We start from the raw sequence: 21,322 nt of genomic DNA, 5'->3' as shown, positions 1-21,322 counted from the left end.
TTAGATCTGTGTTAGACTGTCCTGCTCTGGCAGGGGGGTTGGACTCGATGATCTCCTTGGGTGCCTTCCAACCCCTAATAGCCTGTGATCCCATGAAAACTTGCATGCTTCCTGGACTTCTGCCCTGCTCCTTTCAGATCATCGAATGAAATCATTAGCAGTAGCTGAGTTGGAGCTCCCAGGGTTGCTGGAGGAGCTCTGATATCTCTGTGATCATCAAGTCCAACCTATTACCCAACACATCTGATCAACTAAACCATGGCGCCGAGTGTCACATCCAGTCTTCTTTTCAACACTTCCAGGGAGGGTGACTCCACCACCTCCCTGGGCAGTCCATTCCAATTGCCAAAAATTAGTGGTTTTTGGAATTATTCCTTACATTCCCACCAATAAAAGGCATTGAGCAGAAGCCACAGAAGTAACCCTCATTCTTTAGAACACTTTCAACAGCAAGAGGTGGTGCAGTTTTAGTGAACAAGTGGAACTATGCCCACAGTGATGAGAGGAGATCAGTCTTTGTCATAGGCAGGTTGTTTCTCTTCTTCTCAGGAAAAAATAATTAAAAATTGGTAGCCTGCAAGAGTATAAGCAGTTACTTCTAAGTACAAGGTTATGTATTTTTTAGCATGAACAAGGAACATATATAGTAAGAATGGAAACACTATACAGCTTAGAACTGGTTTTCAGGCTCTGAAGCCCTTTTGAGAAATTACAGATGCTACTTTTTAATGTAATATTATACATCCTTTAATGACAGCTTTGTGAAACATCCATTGTTTCCCTATTTCTTCTCTCTGCTATATACCTGAAGGAGGGATCAGACTGTATCTTCATTCCCTCTATTTTATCATTATGCCACCTTTCTGGTTCTCCTCCTCTACAATTCCACTCAAACCCCTCTTTGCTAGTTTCTTGTATGGAGATGAGAAAACAGTGTCAGGTCAATGTCATCATCACATTTGCTCTCTATCAAAGGCAAATAATGATTTTTTTTTCTCTCTCTCTGTCTTCAAAATTCACATCAGAAATCAAAATGGCACAAAGCTTTACCTGGCTCATACAGAAAACACATGCAGGACCTAATATTTTTAGGGAACGTGGAGGTATACCTCACTTCTCTACTGGTATATAGACTATCATTAAACACCACCTTTTGCTTGCACTTTCCTTTCCCAACTCAGCTCTCACTGGGAGCAAAGATTCTGGTGTACACAGAAAGGTGTTCAAAACTGGATTTCAAAAGGTGAACTTTGCTGCAAGCTCTTCTCCATGGGCAGCAAGAACTAACTCATCCTGAGAGTACAGAGGTTACTTACTTGCTGATGTATTCCCCAGTTAAGACCTTCCCACAGGCCTTGCACTTAAAGCATCCCAGGTGCCACTGCTTATCCAGAGCTAGCAAGGCTTGTCCATTTTTAATGTCTCTTCCACATCCAGCACAATCTGCAAATAAACAAACAAATGTGTTTGCTGTCAATGACTTAATTCATCAACCCTCACTAACCCCCCACCCACTGAAGAGGGAAAAATTCCACAGAAGCAATGAAAAGGTAGATCTTCCCTTCCTCAAACACTTCTCAGGTTCTGTACAGAGACTCAATGTTTGCCATTATAGACACTGCCAGTGGAAAGGGGAAAGTGCATCTTCTGTTGTTCATGCTGGTTACGACTCAAGGACTGCCAGACAAGCTCCGTACGAACTTCAGATTTTGTTAGGAATGAGCTACAAAAATCAGTTCCTGCCTTCTAAAGCAATCAAGGTTCTTCCTCACTTTGCTTTCAGCAAGCCCTTGGCTGCGATAGAAGGGCCGAGCATCACCCCGTCGCTGCGCTTGTCCGTTGGGTGGCAGCAGAGCCCGGTGTCCGCCCAGCTCAGGGGCGGTGGCACAGCCCGGCCGGGAGCGCAGGGAGAGCTGTGGGCAGGCAGCGCCCGAGGCCAGAGTGGCAGCACTGTGACAGCAGTGAAGGCTGCGTGGCAGGGCGCACTGCCTCCCACCTGCACATGAGCGAAACTGCTGTTCTTGTGGTCTTTAAGTGGCACAAGAACTCTTGCTCAGCTACTTTTTGTACTACGTTGGTAGTCAACGCTCACTTTTCACTGTGATTCCGAAGGAGCCATTGCTGGAAGAGTGCAGACCTGAGGGCAGAAGCACTGAGTGTCCTCTGTTCTCAGAGGGTGCCACAATGGCTCATGTCACTTCACTAATCTCTGGCTCTGCCCCAAGCTCCTGTTCCTCTCCTTTCCAACATAAAACACTCAGAGAGATTTCCTGCTAAGAGGCAATTCAGCAAATGGTAGGATCTGAAGAGTCTGATGCGGCAGACAGCCCTCAACTGCAAAGGTTGTGCTACAGCTTCTGTGCCCAGCCTCGGGGGACAGAGGCAGTGCGGGAGGGGAAGGCCTGGGACCAGCGAAGCAGAAAGGGAATGCCCATCAGCTGAGGCACACATGGCAGCCACAGAGGGAGGAGACAGCCTGGAACAAAGGATGTTCCATATTTTATTACTGCCATACTCGGTGTTGCTTTGGCAAACACAGCATCCTCCCCACACACTAGGAACATCAACAAACAGCAACAGAGACTAAGAGCAGCAGAGCAATCTGAGCAAGCTAAAGCCCAGGCAGCTGGAATAAGGTCATGCTGGCTGCACTGTGCAAGTTGACTGAACAGGTACAGCCTGAAAAACTGGTAAAGAGGAGAGTCACTCCTTTTGACATTGAAGGGTCTGACTTTTGTTTGCTGGATAATGGGCCAAGGAAGCCTCAAGTATGTGCTGTGCATTCTTGCTAACAACCAGGTCACACTTTGCAGCACATCCCTCTGTGTCAGCATTCCTCTTCTCAAATCCTTTCAAGTAAGGGTCTAAGCACCATGGTATTTTGTGATAAAATGCAAGCCACAGACTTTTGATGTGATTTGGACTTGAGAAGCAACCCTAAGATGTCATAACACCAGGACTTCGCTCTAGAGGACAAGTGTTACAAATCAAAACCATGCAATGACAAGGACTGACACCATGTAATGGATCCCTCTGCTCTTCTGTGCCAGCTCAAGCCTCCATGCCACTCTGTAATGACAGCAAAGGCTGGAACAGGTCATCAACAGAGGCTCTGGAATGTCCAGCATCAGGCTGAGGAGGGAGCAAGCAAATGTCTGTCAGAAGGGCCTGGTATGTTGATCTTGCCTTTGGTACGGGGAGTATACTGCAGCTCTTGAGGTCCCTACCAGTCTACATTTTCTTATGCAACATTAACCTTCAATAGTGGAACAAATTGTCTCCAGGACAACTGGACTCCTGAACTGGCAAATGGAGTCAGGGACCAGTATAGCCCCCCTGTAATCCATGAGGAAGAAGTAAGGGACCTGCTGAGTCACTTGGATCCTCACAAGTCCATGGGACTAGATGGGATCCATCCTAGGGTGCTGGGAGAGCTGACAGATGAGCTGGCCAAGCCACTCTCCATCATTTATCAACAGTCCTGGCTCACTGGAGAAGTCCCCAAAGACTGGAAGCTGCCAGTGTGATACTCATCCACAACAAGGGCCAGAAGGAGGAACCAGAGAACTACAGACCTGTCAGCCTGACCTCAGTGTCAGACAAGGTGATGGAACAGGTCATCTTGAGTGCCATCACAAAGCACCTATAGGATGGCCAAGGGATCAGGCCCAGCCAGCAGGGATTTAGGAGGGGCAGCTCCTGCCTAATCAACCTGATCTCCTTTTATGATCAGGTTACCCACCTGGTGAATGTGGGGAAGGCTGTGGCTGTAGTCTACCTGGACTGCAGCAAAGCCTTTGACACTGTCTGCCACAAGAAGCTCCTGGCAAAGCTGACAGCTCATGGCTGGGACATATTCACTCTGACACGGATCAAGAACTGGCTGGAGGCTCAGAGAGTGGTGGTGAATGGTGCCACATCCAGTTGGCAGCCAGTCACTAATGATGTCCTCCAAGGATCAGTGCTGGGCCTGGGCCTGTTCAGTATCTTTACTGATGATCTGGACCAGGAGATTGAGTCCAGCATCAGTGAGTTTGCAGATGACACCAAGCTAGGAGCAGGTGTTGATCTGTTGGAAGGTAGAAGAGCCCTGCAGAGGAACCAAGACAGGCTGGATGGGTGTGCAGAGGCCAATGGGATGAGATTTAACAAGGCCAAGTGCAGGGTTCTGCACTTTGGCCACAACAACTCCAAGCAGTGCTACAGGCTGGGGACAGAGTGGCTGGAAAGCAGCCAGGAGGAAAGGGACCTGGGGGTACTGGTACATAGTAGGCTGAAGATGAGCCAGCAGTGTGCCCAGGTGGCCAAGAGAGCCAATGGCATCCTGGCCTGTGTCAGGAACAGTGTGGCCAGCAGGACAAGGGAGGTTATTCTTCCCCTGTACTCAGCACTGGTCAGGCCACACCTTGAGTACTGTGTCCGGTTCTGGGCTCCTCAATTCAAGAGAGATGTTGAGGTGCTGGAACATGTCCAGAGAAGGGTGACAAAGCTGGTGAGAGGACTGGAGCACAAACCCTATGAGGAGAGGCTGGAGGAGCTGGGGTTGTTTAGCTTGGAGAACAGGAGGCTCAGGGGTGACCTCATTGCTGTCTACAGCTACCTGAAGGGAGGTTGTAGCCAGGTGGGGGTTGGTCTCTTCTCCCAAGCAACCAGCAACAGAACAAGGGGACACAGTCTCAAGTTGTGCAAGGGGAGGTCTAGGCTGGATGTCAGGAGGAAGTTCTTGCCAGAGAGAGTGATTGGCATTGGAATGGGCTGCCGAGGGAGGTGGTGGAGTCGCTGTCCCTGGAGGTGTTCAAGAAAAGCCTGGATGAGGCACTTAGTGCCATGGTCTGGTTGATTGGATAGGACTGGGTGATAGATTGGACTGAGTGATCTTGGAGGTCTCTTCCATCCTGGTTGATTCTATGATCTGAAGTTATTCAGATTATGCCATTCATTGTCATGATCAGAAGATCTTTCCTCCAGTCTCAGTGTGTGCTGAATTGCAGTTTTGCATAGCACCCAACTCAGCTTCCTGACACTGCAGCTTCTCACTAGCGTGCCAGCTTCCATATTCCTGACCTGGAGTTCTGCCAAACTGTGATACATTCCCTGTTACATTATTCCCTAAAAAAAAAATTTCTGTTTTTCATGCCTTTTTTTTCAGCTTTATCCAAGAAGCTTCCATGAAGCTGAAGTTTCATAAATATGGAATCAAGAAAGATTTTTCAAGGCTTTTCTTTTTGCTTCTAACTGAATTTCTGAAGCAGCCAGAATAGAAAGGTTGCCTTATTCTGTATTTACTGGTGTCAAAACTAGTTACATGAGGTATCTCTATCCATTTAATTCCTTCTTTGTAAGCCAAAGTTGGTGGTACTGCACTTACTTTTCTGATCATGTGCAATATAAGGGGTTGATAACATGTTCATTATTCTATAGCAACAATGACATTTGCTTACTTCTTCTAGGTTCCTTGAAATGTTTTGCAAGAGTAAATTAACATTACTCCTGTCATTTCTATTCTGCTAGCATCACAGGTATGTTGAATTTCTAGAATCAAAGTAAACTAATAGCCCCAGTGCTCTTTTATTAGGCTGAGATGGCTTTTAACTAAACCTGATTTTAACTCTGGGCAAAGCAGTGAGGGATATACATGGAAAGCTAGCAATTATCATGATGTCCTAAAATAGCAAGCAAATAAGGCTGGGCTAAGAAAAGACCATTTGTTCATCCAGATTCTACAAATATGAGCCATTTACGGTCTCAGGCCTGCATGAGGCACATTAAAGCCTTTGGCTGAATGTCATCAGCACACAGCATATGCAGGCAGGATCTCGGTGTCACACTAGGCACAATCTGCATCAGTCTAACCTACGAGCAGCACATGTTGCAAATAAAAGGTCTGTGAGGTAAGACTGGTGGTCCACAACCATATGCCTGAGCAGACTTGTGCTATAAAAAAATAATCTGGAAACCCTTCCCAAAATTTTGTGCAGTGCTTCCTGCTATGGTTCTCTCCAGCTTCATACCATACAGACTGCACTCCATAACCTTTCCTGTGCTTTCTTTGTCATATAACCCAGATTCTTTCCTACTCCCATTCCTTGCACATCCACACATTCAGCTGTGCCAGGATAAGGAAGAGGAGGAGAGAGCGGTGTACTGGTTAAGATGTAGAATGAGCTGTACAGTTCCTATATGCACTGAGGATCTAAAGAAAGGTATAGCACAAGAAACACAACACAGAAGTAGGTTTGAGCTGAAGGAAGGCTAGACATTCCATGGCACTGATTCTCTTAAGAAATGGGAAGTAACACATGTTCATATGCTTTGTGTCCATGCCCAGACTCTTCAGCTGTATGACAGCCAGTTCTCAACAGAAGTACTGAATTACGGAGCTAATCTGAAGGAAATTCTCCAGAAATGTCAGGAAAAGAATGTATTCCCCCCAAAGCCATGCCAAGCAGGACAAAAAAGATTGCATCTGAGTCCTCTGGACACAGAGTTAACCAAATCACAATGTAGCCTCATTGAGCTGCCTGTGATGCCAGCAGCTGCAGCCTCCTCAACCAGTGTCCACTCAGACACTGTGAGTAAAAATCAAATTCACTTTCTCTCATAACAGCATTAGCTGATGGCACCAATTCCTAGCCAAGCAAAAGCTCCTTCCACAATTCTCTACCAGATATGCTTAAACATACCTGTTATGTGTTTTACCTACCCTGGCTAGGCCTGTTTAATCTAAAGATACATCCTAACATATTTGAAATACAGCTCTAGAATAAAATAGCCCAGAGGGGTGTCACATTTGATGTGCCCACATACAAAAGCAAATGCCAATGCCTAGGCAAAAGGGCTGTGATGTGGATTCATCCAGCCCAAAAGCATGGAAAACTGGGGGGAACAGGACAAGGCAAAGTAACACAGCACTACAGCATTATACATGATTAAGACTTCCACCTCCCAGAAGCGCCTTAATCAGCCTCACTATAAAATGCAGGTCAGGGTGAGCTGCCACTCATGATGACATCTTGCTTGCAAAGATAGGATGAGAAAATGTGTTTCCCTTTTTGGCATCTGCATCACCTCAGACATCCAGGAGTGAAACATCCTGCACAGCAACCCATTCGTCACTGCCTAAATTAAGCGGTGGATCTTCTTCCTTTGCCTCCCTCCCCTGCTCTCAGCCAATAGCAGAGAGCCCTGATCACAGCACAAGGTGGGCTCAGCACTGGTACAGCTGCCTTAACCCTAAGCACACTGTCTCACTTTACTCCCACTTGCACAGCTTCAGGAATTTCCTAGCAAATCTACCTTATCTCACATTCTCTGCTCACCACGGGGCAATCACCTCTGCCTGCCTGGTCCTAATGAACGTGGTTATGCAAAGGCATGAGCACAAGTAAACCAACTCTCTCTGTGTAGACAAAGCTAATAGCCTGACTTAATGATGCATAATTAAGTCACTAAGTAGTTCCTTTCAGTCTCAAGGGATTCATAGCACATGTCTAGGTAGTCTGAAGCTGCCACAACCCCTTCAAGTCACAGGAATGATACTCCTGTTAGACTCATAGAATTATAGGATGGCCTGGGTTGAAAGTGATCTACAAAGGTCACTTAGTCCAACACCCTTTGCAGTAAGCACAGACATCCTGCCCTCTCACCTTGAATATCTCCAGGGACGAGGCCTCAACTACCACACTGGGCAACCTGTTCCTGTGCTCCACTATACTCATAGTAAGGAACTTCTTCCTGACATCCAATCTAAATCTGCTCTTCTCTAGCTTGAAGCCATTGCCCCTCATCCTACCACTCTAGGCCTTTGCAAAAAGTTACTCTCCCTCCTTCTTGTAGGCCCCCTTCAGGTGCTGAAAGACTACTATTAGGTCTCCCTGCAGCCTACTCCTCTCCAGGCTGAACACCTCTAGCTCCTTCAGCCTGTACTTGTAGCAGAGGTGCTCCAAACCCCTAATCATTTTCATGGGCCATGTCTGGACCCACTCCACCAGGTCTATGTACTTTCTGCATTGAGTGCTCTAGAGTTGGACACAATACTCCAGGTGAGGTCTCAGAGCAAAGTGACAGAATCACCTCTCTGGATCCGCTGGCAACACATCTTTCAATCCAGCCCAGAATATGATTTGCCTTCTGGGCTGCAAGCTCACACTGTCTGCTCAGGTCCAACTCCTTTTGTTACTATTCGCCTTCCTATAAAACATAGACACATTAGTCTTATAAGGTAACGCCAGCAAGCTCCTGCTTTGAGACAGGTAAAACAGGGCAGAATGGGGAAGACTTTCATTATTTTTTAAGTTTAAAAAGGAAACAATTTTCGCTGGACTTAAGCAGAAACACATTGTCAAGAATAGCTGGATAGCTGGACCTAAAGAACAAGTTATGAGCAACTTGTATGGAAGTCAAGAAAGGCAAATTTCACTGGAATCAAGAACAATAAAATTAATTACAAATAACTCTTAGCCATAGAATCATAGAATCAACCAGGATGGAAGAGACCTCCAAGATCACTCAGTCCAACCTATCACCCAGTCCTATCCAGATGGAGCCCATCTGGTCCTATGCTGGAAAACAACTTACATCCCAATAATTCCTCTGTGGCAATTTGAAGATAGCAAAATTATGATTTCTCATTCAGCCATGACCAGAATTCTACATCAGCCACCCTTTAACATCAGACAACACCTTTTAAAGCCTTGTTGTAAAATTAAATTTTGATGATATCACACAGGTTCTTCCAGAGCATCAAGAAATTTCTGTCAAAGCTAAAGCCAGAAACTCATTTGGTCAGTTTACAGTATGATAAATGCTTCCTAAGTGTAAAGCATAACCATTTGATCATCAGAGAAGTAATGAGTTCTGCAAGTCAGAGAACAAGATAAAATAGAACCATAGAATGGTTTAGGTTGGAAGGGACCTCAAAGATCATCTAGTTCCAATCCCCTGCCATAGGCAGGGACACCTCCCACTAGAACAGGTCGCTCAAAGCCCCACCCAACATGGCCTGGAACACCTCCACAACCTTCCTGGGCAACCTCTGCCAGTGTTTTGCCACCCTCTCTGTAAAGAGCTTCTTCCTAACATCTAGTTTAAATCTCCCCTCTGCCAGTTTAAACCCATTACCCCTCATCCTGTCATTACAAGACCTTGTAAATAGTCCCTCCCCAGCTCTCCCATAAGCCCTCTTCAGATACTGGAAGGTCACTACAAGGTCTCCTGGAAGCCTTCTCTTCTCCAGGCTGCAGAGCCCCAACTCTCATGGCCTTTCTAAATCAAGGATTTAGATCTGAGTGTGTGAGTCAAGAAATCTGTTCCCAGACCACCCCCTCTTCACCAAGGCAAGAATGGGAAATGTTTGTAGGAACAAAAGGCACTGTTGCCCTTTTGCTAAAGGCAAAGCAGTCTCATGAGGGCAACCCTGTAGTCTTGAAATCTAACAATAAGAGGCTGGCTGCACACAAAGGAGGGAAATAAATTTCCCATGGGAAGCAGAGGATAAGCTCTGGCAGTTTATTGTAAATGGCAAGTTGGGAAACACTGATATTTTCAAAATAAATATTTAAAAGGAAATAAAATTTTCACTGGATTAAAAATGGAAAGAAATCACAATGGCATGAAGTGGCATTCCCTGCTTGCAACACAAGTCCCCATTAGCCATCTGTGAGTGCCTGTCGGTGACTTGCCTTTTAAAGAAACTGGTGGATATACATCTTGGATGTGTCATTACTGTAAATAGCTCTTTCCTCATCCAATGCAATTTAAAGTGATTTTCAATGATGAATGCTCTTCCCCAACTGTCTCCATTTAGAGAGTAAGGCAGAGCTCTTTAATCCTTCCCAATGGAGTTATAGAATCATAGAATGTCAGGGCCTGGAGGGGACCTTGAAAGGTCACAGAACCACGGAATTGGCCCGTTTGGAAGAGTCCTCTAGGATCATCGAGTCCAACCTATCACCTAACCCTTCTAATTAACTAAACCATGCCACTAAGTGCCTCATCCAGCCTCCTTTTAAACACCTCCAGGGAGGTCATCTGGTCCAGCCTCCCCGCTAGAGCAGGATAAACCTAGAGCAGATCGCAGTGGAAAACACTACAGGCACGCTTTTGGACAGAAGTGGGAAGTTTAAGAGGAAATGTGTGCTAGTTTGAAGCTAGCTAGAATGTTTTGGTGAGAAGAACTAGATCACAGGCTGTGAAAGGAAAACAATGGTGATGGCTACTCCCCTCAGAAGTCTTGCTAAGGAGTTTGGGAAGAAGAAATGAAAACATTAGATAACACTCTCGCCATTTTTTCTCTCACTCTGGCTTGGGCTGCTGACTGAGCTGCATCTCTCTAACACACCCTCCACTCACCTTTGCTTCTTAACCTCTTGGGCGAACCTCCATTCTTCCTTGGGTCTGGGGTAAGGTTGAGAGGGGCAGGGGGAAGGTGCAGGGGTGGTTGAGAGCCCCTCCTGGGGACTCAGGTTTCTGGGAGGGGAGTTGTGTTTCTGCATTACCTTTTACCTTGTCTGTTTCTGTCTATAACTGTATATACTGTAGATATCTGCTTGTATATTGTGCTAGCTGTAAATAAATAGCTTCATTTATATTCCCAGAGTCCGGCTGAGCCTAGTCTGGGTGATTTCTACAGTGTGGGGGAGCAGGGAACACCCAAACCATCACAAAATGCTATTTGTAACTACATACCGCAGTGCAAAGCATATCCAATGCACACCAAAAGCCACAGTCCACCTCAGCCACGGTTCTCCAGGGACCTCCTTAGGCCAAGGCTTCACACAGCCTCCCTCCAAGGCAGGCCAAAACCCAGGCCTCAAACGCCCCCTTCCCCACCCGCTATACCTTCCTGCCTGCCTTCCACACCAGGCCCAAATGACACAGGAGAACCTAGCTTGTGGGCTCCAGGGCGAGCCAGGCATCACTCCCCCCCACCTAACCTGAGATAAGGGACAGGAGGAGGGGAAGAATTGACTCTGCAGTCAGCTTATACAGGAAGGATGCAAGCGTTATGGGAGACCTTCTGTGGCCCTTCAGTACCTAAAGGGGGCCTCTAGGAAATATGGGGACAGACTTTTTAGCAGGGCCTGTTGTGACAGGACAAGGGGTAATGATTTTAAAGGAAAAGAAGGGAGATTTACACTAGATGCAAGAAAGACATGGTTTTGGTGCTGAGGGTGGCCCAGGCTGCCCAGAGAGGCAGTAGATGTCCTGTCCCTGGAAACATTCCAGGTCGGGTTGGACGGGTTTCCAAGTGACATGGTCTAGCTGATGCTGTCCCTGTCAGACTGCAGGACAGTTGGACTAGATGACCTTTAAAGGTCCCTTCCAACCCAAAGCATTCTATAGAATAACATCACAAAACAGAAGATTACATTTTCTGGTGTCCAACCCCTGGACCTACCTAGCCCTTTCGGGAGTACCTTAAGGAGCTCTGTGGTTCTTAAACGCACCCAGCCTCAAACCAGAATGCCAACAACCCCAGCTCATTAACAGAACATTATTTTAGCAAAGAAGGTTTTATTTTCTCCCTCTGTATTGATGCAAGCATTTGTGTTAGCCTTCTACACAGGGTAGAGAAACACTATTTCCCTTCTTTTCACATCTTTCTACACCTCCTCCCCAGAGGAGGCAAACCAACTGACCTTCTATAGCCTCTTCCTCCTGCAAACAACATACCATAAAGTTAGTCTTTTTCTGTAACACCAACCTCAGGCCCTTCTTCAACTCAGTCTTTCAAACACATCTGAAAACCAAAGGGTGAATGAAATAGGAGGAAGAAAGAGGAGATATGTTACAAATTATCTAAGAGAAGAGTTTAATTTCCTGTAAAAGATTCCACTCCCCCCCCAGCTTAGGGCCTCCAGAGTCCCAGCTATAAAACTGTTCTGAAGGATAAACCACAGCCAGGTGCATCTAAGCTGAGGCTGAGTTCACAGCCAGGTGCATCAAAGATGAGGCTGAGTTTAACCTGTTACCTCTTTTACCACACTTCAGTACTCAGCTCCAGCTGAATTCAAATTCACCAGTCTAACTCAAGGGGCAATGGGTGGAAGTTGAGGCATAGGAGGTTCCATGTGAACCTAAGGAAGAACTTTTTCATGGTGAGGGTGACAGCACTGGTACCAACTGCCCAGGGAGGCTATGGAATCTGCCTCTCTGGAGATATTCAGGAACTGTCTGTATGCGTCCCAGTGTGATCTGCTCTAGGTGATCCTGCTCTGGCAGGGAGGTTGGACCAGATGATCTTTTGAGGTCCCTTCCAGCCCCTGACATTCTATGATTCTTTGAACTCACAGCACCCAAGTGAAGATACTGAACAAGCTTCACTGTGCACTACCCAGCTCATGGATAGCACATGAGCTATGCAGATTATATCAGGTAATCTTCAGTTGTTCCTCTTGGAAAACAGCAATCCCAAGAGGGTACAACCTCCAGCAACAGGAATGACATGTACAACTTTTAGAAAGGTTTTTATGCCCTGATAATCCACGGCAAACTAATGTCTAGCTAACAACTAATTTACTTTTCATATTCTTTAAGTGACCTCTAATTCCTGACTTACTACCTCGCAGGCTTTCTGAACATGACAGTTTGCAGATACTTTATCTCTGGGGATCTCTCCTATGGTCACATTCTCCAAGCTAGCAATGCCTCCTTGTGCAGCACCCATTTACTGAGCAATTCCTTGCACTTCTCCCAGAACTGTCTTTAGAACTACCTTTTGATTAGTACTCCTCCAGTAATAGCCAAGAAGATGGACTTGTTTTGATTTTCAAGTTCAAAATGGAGTTACAGTGACCAACCAACAGTTAGTAGACTAGTGTAGCCTATTCACAATTGTTTCTGCCCTGTTTACACACAGCACAAAACCTGGACTGAAAACACCCTCTTGAAGAATTGCCACTTTTGTGAAGGAAAATTCATCTATCAGAAACTTCCTGCCCTGCCTGTATATTCTCAGTGCAGTTTCTGCTCTGCCTCTTTCACCCCAAAGCTCACCTGTAACAGTACTTTATACACCTCCAGAGGAGGATACAAAGCAATTTATATAGCAGTGAAAACACCTGTCCTGGTATAAAAAGAAATAGCTGAGTAAGTGGAGCCTACTTGAGTAATTTATGAAACATAAGCAAGAACTGAAATCAATCCAAGAAAGCAATTCAAGTGAAACTGGTGCAAAATGTGCAACATTTAAAAGAAAAAGAGTATTTATTGGAGTAATCACAAAAATGGGCCAGTGTCATTGGGAAGAGCTGGGTATTCATAGGTGTAATCTAATGGCTTCTTTCAGAAAACAACTGTGCTTGGGTTTGCACCATTTGTCTGAATCCTGTTTCATTTCACGCATGTCGACTTGTTTATTTTACTCTTAAAAAGAAGGGAGGGTAAAAATTCACACACACTTTATGCTCAAAGTGTTAAGTCATTTAGGAACAAGTTGTTTTCTATGAGGGTGTGAAGCACTGGAAGAGGTTGCCCAGGGAGGTGGTTGAGGCCCCTTCCCTGGAGACATTCAAGGTGAGGCTTGATGTGGCCCTGGGTGACCTGGGCTAGTGGGGATGTCCTTACTAACTGCAGGGGGGGCAGACTAGATGACTTCTAGAGGCCCCTTCTGGCCCAGACCATTCTGTGATCTAGTTGCCATGCAGGTTTATTACAGTAACATTTAGATTAAAATGTTTTTGCATATCTGTATTTAATTCTCCTTATGTTAAAGCAATTAAATTCAAGTTAAAAATCCAAACAGGATCTGAAATCAGATTTACTTTTCTTTTCCTGTCTTTGGATGAAAGCAGGCCTAAGATCTGTCACTTTGGAAGTCTTTAAAGATGTTGTGAGCCGAAGTAAACAGGCCACAACAACCCCATGCAGAGATACAGGCTGGGGTTGGAGTGGCTGGAGAGCAGCCAGACAGAGAGGGATCTGGGGGTGCTGATTGATACCCGCCTGAACATGAGCCAGCAGTGTGCCCAGGTGGCCAAGAGAGCCAGTGGCATCCTGGCCTGCATCAGGAATGGTGTGGTCAGCAGGAGCAGGGAGGTCATTCTGCCCCTGTACTCTGCACTGGTTAGACCACACCTTGAGTACTGTGTTCAGTTCTGGGCTCCCCAGTTTAGGAGGGACATTGAGATGCTTGAGCGTGTCCAGAGAAGGGCGACGAGGCTGGGGAGAGGCCTTGAGCACAGCCCTACGAGGAGAGGCTGAGGGAGCTGGGATTGGTTAGCCTGGAGAAGAGGAGGCTCAGGGGTGACCTTATTGCTGTCTACAACTACCTGAAGGGTGGTTGTGGCCAGGAGGAGGTTGCTCTCTTCTCTCAGGTGGCCAGCACCAGAATGAGAGGACACAGCCTCAGGCTGCGCCAGGGGAGATTTAGGCTGGAGGTGAGGAGAAAGTTCTTCACTGAGAGAGTCATTGGACACTGGAATGGGCTGCTCGGGGAGGTGGTGGAGTCGCCGTCCCTGGGGCACTTCAAGGCAAGGTTGGACGTGGCACTTGGTGCCATGGTCTAGCCTTGAGCTCTGTGGTAAAGGGTTGGACTTGATGATCTGTGAGGTCTCTTCCAACCCTGATGATACTGTGATACTGTGATACAGACCCTTGACAAATCAGCAGTCCCAAACCAAAAATATATTTTACTGCATTCACTTTCTTCATGTGTCTAGCAAATCTCAGGCACTTTGTTAAATTTAAAAAATAAAATAAAAGACATGATCCTTTTCTATTCATTAACTGAATCTCAGTTGCCATCCAAACAGAGCTTGACATAAGTCATGAATAAAAACAGCCATTAGGGAAAAATGTAGATGCTAAAGAATGATGAATTTATGCAGAGCTATATTAGCTTTAGTAAATGTGTACAGATAATGGAGCATCCTCGTGCTTACCAATTAGCCTTTGATAATTAAACATTTAAATGTAAACCAAGGTTACAATCAGTTATTCTAATCAAGGTTTCCTGGTTCTTAGGTAAAACATGATTAAAATCAATGTTCAAAATCAATCCACAGTGGTGTCTGTGCTACATCTTTAGGACATAGTAAATAAAGATGAAAAAAAGATGTATAAGACTACATAAACCCCTTCTGTCAAGTGCTCCCAAATCTTCAGCTGAGTTTCCAGTACATATACACAGGTATGCAGGCTTGAATGCCACAGAGATATATCAGTGTTTCTGTATAAGCCAGGAAGAATGAAATGAGAAAATCTGTGTTACAACATGCAAAGGTTCAAAATGATAGTCAGGGCATTAAAAATTACCTTTTAAAATCACATATTCAAAAGCAGCAACTGGGAGGCTCATCCAAGTTGCCCAGGGCATTGGCTGAAATGCATGGCTACTGGGAGAGTGTACCCCTGAAGGCAAAGGTGGGCTCAGTGGCTTCCACACAAAGCCTAGCCACATCGGTGCCAAGTGTTGGTACAATAGCTACACACATGCAGCTTTGACATGCAGTGTGAAACGATAGGATATTTCCAAAAGAATGAGGTCAAAGTCCCACATTGGGTGTTGCTCATTACCCTTTCAAGGAAAAAAAAAAAAAAGAGGGAAACAATCATAGAATGGTTTAGATTGGCAGGGACACCTCCAACTAGAACAGGTCACTCAAGGCCCCACCCAACCTGGCCTTCATTACCTCTGGGCAGGGAGCAGCCACAACCTCCCTGGGCAACCTGTGCCAGTATCTCATCACCCTCACTGGAAAGAACTTCTTCCTAACATCTAGTTGAAATCTCCACTCCGCCAGTTTAAACCCATTACTCCTCATCCTGTCATTACAAGACCTTGTAAATAGTCCCTCTCCAGCCTTCCTGTAGGCCACTCCAAGATCTCCTCAAAGCCTTCTCTTCTCCAGGCTGAAGAACCCCAACTCTCATAGCCTGTCCTCGTAGCAGAGCTGCTGCAGCCCTCTGAGCATCTTTGTGGCCTCCTTTGGACTCACCCTAACAGTTCAATGTCCTTCTTGTGTTGGAGGCTCCAGAACAGTACTCCAGGTGGAGTCTCATAAGAGTAAGGAGGGGGGAATCCCCTCCCTTGCCCTGCTGGCCACACTGGTCTTGCTGCAGCCCAGGACATGGTTGGTGTCTGGGCTGCACACTCACACTGCTGGCTCACGTTGAGCTTTTCACTGCAGATAGCTTGGTTACAAACAGCCAGCCAACTCTCCCCCCCTTTTTAAGTCTTCCTTATGCACTTGAGGGACTTTTCAGACAGCTCAAGAAACAAAGGAACTGAATAATTAAAACTCTGTCAACAGCAGATAAATAAAATCCTGGCTGCAGACTTTTCACAAGAACTGTAATTAAAGGGAATTTTGCATCTGTTTCTAACAGAGAAGTTCATGGTGCCTATAAATCAGCTCAGACATTGCTTGTGGATACTGGCAACAATTATCTGCATCTTTATCTAATGAAAGGACACTCATGTCCCAGATACTAGACTGCATTAAGAATTGGAGAGTCAAGGGTAGAGGAATGCAAATTGCTGCTTCTCCATTCTGATGCTTCGTTGTTTTTTGAAACAACCTCACTTTCCCTCCTCCACTTTCTGGGTAACAAGACAAAAGATGATTCCAAATTTTTTTTCCTACCCGGCTTATTCAATAGATAAGGTTTGTAGGCTCAGCATTACCAGAAACCTTGTTGAAAGTTTCAGATGTTTACTGATTGCATCTTATTTGAAGACCACTGTAACACAGATATCTTTGTCCTACAAGTTCTTTAAGCATCTTAAGCTTATTATTTATATCACATAAAGCTAAGGTCTCCAGTTGTGAACCAAGATCCAACTCTGTTAGACTCTGTACTGATAGGCATTAAAGCATTTGTCCCAGAGAACTTGCATTCTTTGAACCAGAACAAAATGTGCAAAACAGAGGAGGGCAAACATACAAAACAGTATTGTGAAAGCTCCATGTGGATGCCGGCTGGCCAGGGAGCAGCTGCACCAAAGATTATTTATGCACATACAACACCAGCCAATGAAAAATCTGGTCCACATCTTGCCTGTACTCTAATGCTCTTAGCTCACAAGAAGAGACTGTTGCAAAGAAAATAGCTTCCCTTTGCTTCTTTCCAAACTGTATCATCCCTGTAGATCTCATCATATATGGGGCAGAAGTATCTATGTCCACAAAGAGGGGAGAAATGTTCAAGTCTCTGCCATCATTTTAAATAGGAGATGCAATTTTCAAATGAAAACTCTTGCTGCTGGTTACAACGCTTCAGTTTCTTTGGGATAAGGAGTTTTTTACCTAGCCACTTAGAATTTTTTTTTACCTAGCCACTGTCTGAAATGGCATTTCATAGTTAGTTCATGTACATCACTCAAATGATCCAACCTTTCATCAAGAAGGCAACCAGAATGACAGTTTTCTTACCAGCACCCAGACAGGAAAGCAACAGAGGAAGGGCTCATACTCAGGTAGATAAAAGCAGAAAACTCTCATTACAAAAGTGCTTTATCATGGAAATAGTGAAGGGGAATGCCTAAGGGAAAATAATGTCTGAGAAAGACAGTATTTGAACTTTGTTCAAAGACACATAACTCTCTTCAGCATTTCAAAGACTACCTCTGAGCCAGAAGACTGCTGGTTTGAGTTGCACCAGTGCAGACTGCTAGCACCACCACATGTGCCTGCCCTCAGTGTTGAAGATCTCTGTGGCTCCTCTGCTCACAGCTGTACTTTTGCAGACTTACAGAATGCTAGAGGTCAGAACGGATCTCCAGAGATTATTAAGTCCAACCCTCCTGCCAAAAGCAGGATCCCCGAGGGTAGTTCACACAGGAATGCATCCAGGCGGGTTTTTAAAGCCTCCAGAGAAGGAAACTCCACAACCTCTCTGGGCAGCCTGTTCCAGTGCTGTGACACCCTCACTGTAAAGAAGTGTCTCCTCACGTTGAGGAGAACAACATATTCACGTGTGTATCCACTGTTCCTTCTTTTATTACTGTGCATCACCAAAAAGAGATTGGCCTCCTCCACTTCACACATGCCCCTTATGTATTTATAGACATTGATCAGATCTCCTCTCAGTCTTCTCTTCCCCAGATTAAACAGCCCCAGGGCTCTCAGCCTCTCTTCACAGGAGAGATGTTCAAGTCCTGTAGTCATCATCGAGGCTCTCCATTGGACTCTCTCCAGCAGATCCCTGTCTCTTCTGAACTGGGGAGCCCAAATCTGGACACAGTACTCCAGGTGTGGTCTCACCAGAGCAGGGGGGAAGAGCCACCTCCCTAGACCTGCTGCACACACTTTTCTTGAGGCATCCCAGGATACCTTTTGTACATTCAAGAAAGAAAGCTTTGCAGTTCCTGGCAAATTATGCCTCCTAAACACCAGTGATTCAAACAACTTCCTCATCATGCCTTTGTCTCTGGGCGCATGAAGTACCTTGTACAGTTCTGTGCTGGTTTGTAAGTCATGTAATTTTTTTAATTCAGGTTCCTAAATTCTTCCTTAACTGACTAGTCCTGTGCATTTTCAGCTCCAAATCCACAGCTGTAGTGGAAAAGTATCACTTAACAGACAGAAAGGCAAGATAACAAGAAAAGTCTCTCATTTTCCATTCTGCTAAGTGTCTGATTACATTGTCTCAGGCAAGTCAGATAACCTGAGATTCACTTGACTCATCCACTCAGCACAATCATTATCCAACTGTGCCTTTATGTTGTACTTTGCAATCCTAGGATCTCAGAGCCAAGTACCAGTAGAAAATACACTGTGGCCTCCAACACAGAAGGAAACTAGTATCTAGAGTCACAAAGAAAGGTCTAGCCCTTCTGAAGTACAAAACCATACTGGGTAAATCATTACAGATTGAAATGCTGAGTACCCAGCAAAGAATCAGAAATCTCCAAACACAAGAAAAATGAACTACTGAAGGCAGAGATTAGTATCAATAATATACAAGTCATCTTTTAAAAGCATCAAAACCCAACAGCAAACCAAGTTAATTTTCCTCACAACATTTCTTCATCTTCTTTCTCGCTTCTTTTATAATGGTTCCTTGAGGTTCTGACCATTAGTATTATTGTGGTATCAGTCTGGAGCATAATCCTGGCAACACTACATTTTAAGGGTAATTTAATTAAACTTGGGTTAAATATTAGAACAAAATTAATTTCCTCCAACTTTGTCCTCTTTGACTACTTAAACATGTGCAATTATAGATTAAAAACCTGAATCTGTCAGATCTGAAACATCAGATTTCATCAGTTAGATACTTTTCCAGTGCCTATAAAATTAAAAACCTGAATCTGTCAGATCTGAAAAATCAGATTTCATCAGTTAGATACTTTTCCAGTGCCTATAAAAGAAAAACCAGCTCTTTTAAAAATCCACTCATTGGGGAAAAGTCATTTGGTCATGCTTGAAATGTGTGTCCCTTCCCACCTGGAGCAGCAGACAGTTTTAGTGAAAGTGGGGGGAAAAAAGGAAAGAAAAAAGGTTCCCAGAAATAGCTCACATTTCAGAGGATTAAAAAAGGCAACAAAAAGCAACAAAGAAGAGATTGCATTAAGTTAGTTTTAACTACAAGTGAGAGGCTCCAGAAAGAAGACGGCATACTTACTGCCTGAAGCAGACAGTTCCTTTGGACTGGAGGACATTGGCTGAGCACACATCTGACAGAGACAGTCTCTTCCATTAAAGGTAACTCTATCTCCTGGTGGAAATGGACGCCTAGAGAGTTAAAGGGAAAACAGTATTTTAGCAAAGGTTATGCCTGAAGTTATGCTCTGCTCCCTGTGCCTGAGTTCACTGCCTTCTCCCAGCGCAATCAATATTTTACAGAAACTCAGGCCAAATAGTTTCTGCAATGTGGCCTTGGCAGAGCCAGGCGCTGGAAGAAATCTGATTCATGGGTGCAAGCAGAGCAGAGGTTAAACTTGCCATGTATTTTGGTTTGAGAATGTTATCAAAAACATACTTTATCTAAAGAGTAGACAGCGAAATTCACCTAGACACAACAGCTACATTTCTGATGGTCTCAGTCTAATGTGGGTATCAAATGGCACAGAAGGGAACGCAGGAGTCTTGAGACTAGTGAAGCAATGTGGAACTGGTGACTCATGCACGATTGTGTCTGTGTTCAGCAATGAAATACAGAACTATGTTACTGTGAATGCAGCAGTTAGCAAAAAATTGAAGTGTTATCCACATTTGTTCTAGAGATTTCAAATGGGTTTCAGTCTCTTCTCTCAGGCAACCAGCAACAGATTTGCCATTGGAATGGGCTGCCCAGGGAGGTGGTAGAGTCACCCTGGAAGCGTTCAAAAAAAGACTAGATGAGGCATTTAGTGCCATGGTCTAGTTGATCGGATAGGGCTGGGTGATAGGTTGGACTGGATGATCTTGAAGGTCTCTTCCAAGCTGGTTGTACAGTTCTGGAGCCCCCAACACAAGAAGGACATTGAACTGTTGGAGCGAGTCCAGGGGAGGCCACAAAGATGCTCAGAGGGCTGCAGGACCTCTGCTATGAGGACAGGCTATGAGAGTCGGGGCTCTTCAGCCTGGAGAAGAGAAGACTTTGAGGAGACCTTATAGTGGCCTTCCAGTATCTGAAGGGGCCTACAGGAAGGCTGGGGAGGGACTATTTACAAGGTCTTGTAATGACAGGATGAGGAGTAATGGGTTTGAGCTGGCAGAGGGGAGATTTCAACTAGATGTTAGGAGGAAGTTCTTTGCAGTGAGGGTGGTGAGACACTGGCACAAGTTGCCCAGGGAGGTTGTGGCTGCTTCCTCCCTGGAGGTGTTTAAAGCTAGATTGGATGAGGCCTTGAACAACCTGTTCTAGTTGGAGGTGTCCCTGCCTATGGCGGCAGGTTAGAGCTGGATGATCCTTGAGGTCCCTTCCAACCTAAACTATTCTATGATCTGTGATTCCAATCTATGATTCTATGATTACAGAACCACCACAGTAATTGCTACCTCTGCAGATTTTAGAAAGGCAGAGGCTGAACACACTATGAAAGTTGGAAAGCTGAACCCAACAAAATGTTAAGAATGTGCCTTAGACAGAAATTGACATTGCTGTAGATCTTATTTGGTGTATAAAACAGAGGATGAATGTCTTTGTAGGAGTGTTTCACTAAAATGAGAAGGTGCAGTACCTCCATATCTTTAATAAGTAGCTTTAGCTGCTGAATGCAGACCTCTCCACAATGCACCTCACTCTGAATCTGTGCATAAGAAATGAACATCTGCTTGTTCCACAAAACAAAATGTTTAAGGCATCGTTCTAGTTCCCTTTCCACTGCTGTTCCTAAGTGGGTCATAAATAAATCTTCAGCAGTACTACATTCCATGAATCTATTTCAATGACT

At 45.0% G+C, this 21,322-nt stretch overlaps 1 protein-coding gene across 4 annotated transcripts in view; it reads right to left on the bottom strand.

Annotated features, from left to right (window-relative positions):
- The window catches only part of ABLIM1 (actin binding LIM protein 1), a 238,280-nt gene that overhangs the window by 81,804 nt on the left and 135,154 nt on the right, over window positions 1-21,322 (bottom strand). For all 4 annotated transcript variants that reach the window (XM_064144336.1, XM_064144337.1, XM_064144333.1 and 1 more), the window contains exons 4-5: window positions 19,570-19,679; window positions 1,317-1,443 (exon numbers count right to left, since the gene is read on the bottom strand). In XM_064144336.1, coding sequence (XP_064000406.1) covers window positions 1,317-1,443; window positions 19,570-19,679 — 237 coding nt within the window. The remainder of the gene's footprint in view (window positions 1-1,316; window positions 1,444-19,569; window positions 19,680-21,322) is intronic.

This window comes from Pogoniulus pusillus, chromosome 6, assembly GCF_015220805.1.
Source record: "Pogoniulus pusillus isolate bPogPus1 chromosome 6, bPogPus1.pri, whole genome shotgun sequence".
Taxonomy (NCBI): Eukaryota; Metazoa; Chordata; class Aves; order Piciformes; family Lybiidae; genus Pogoniulus; species Pogoniulus pusillus.
Note: the sequence above shows the minus strand (reverse complement) of the source record. Positions and strands in the feature narration are given on the sequence as shown.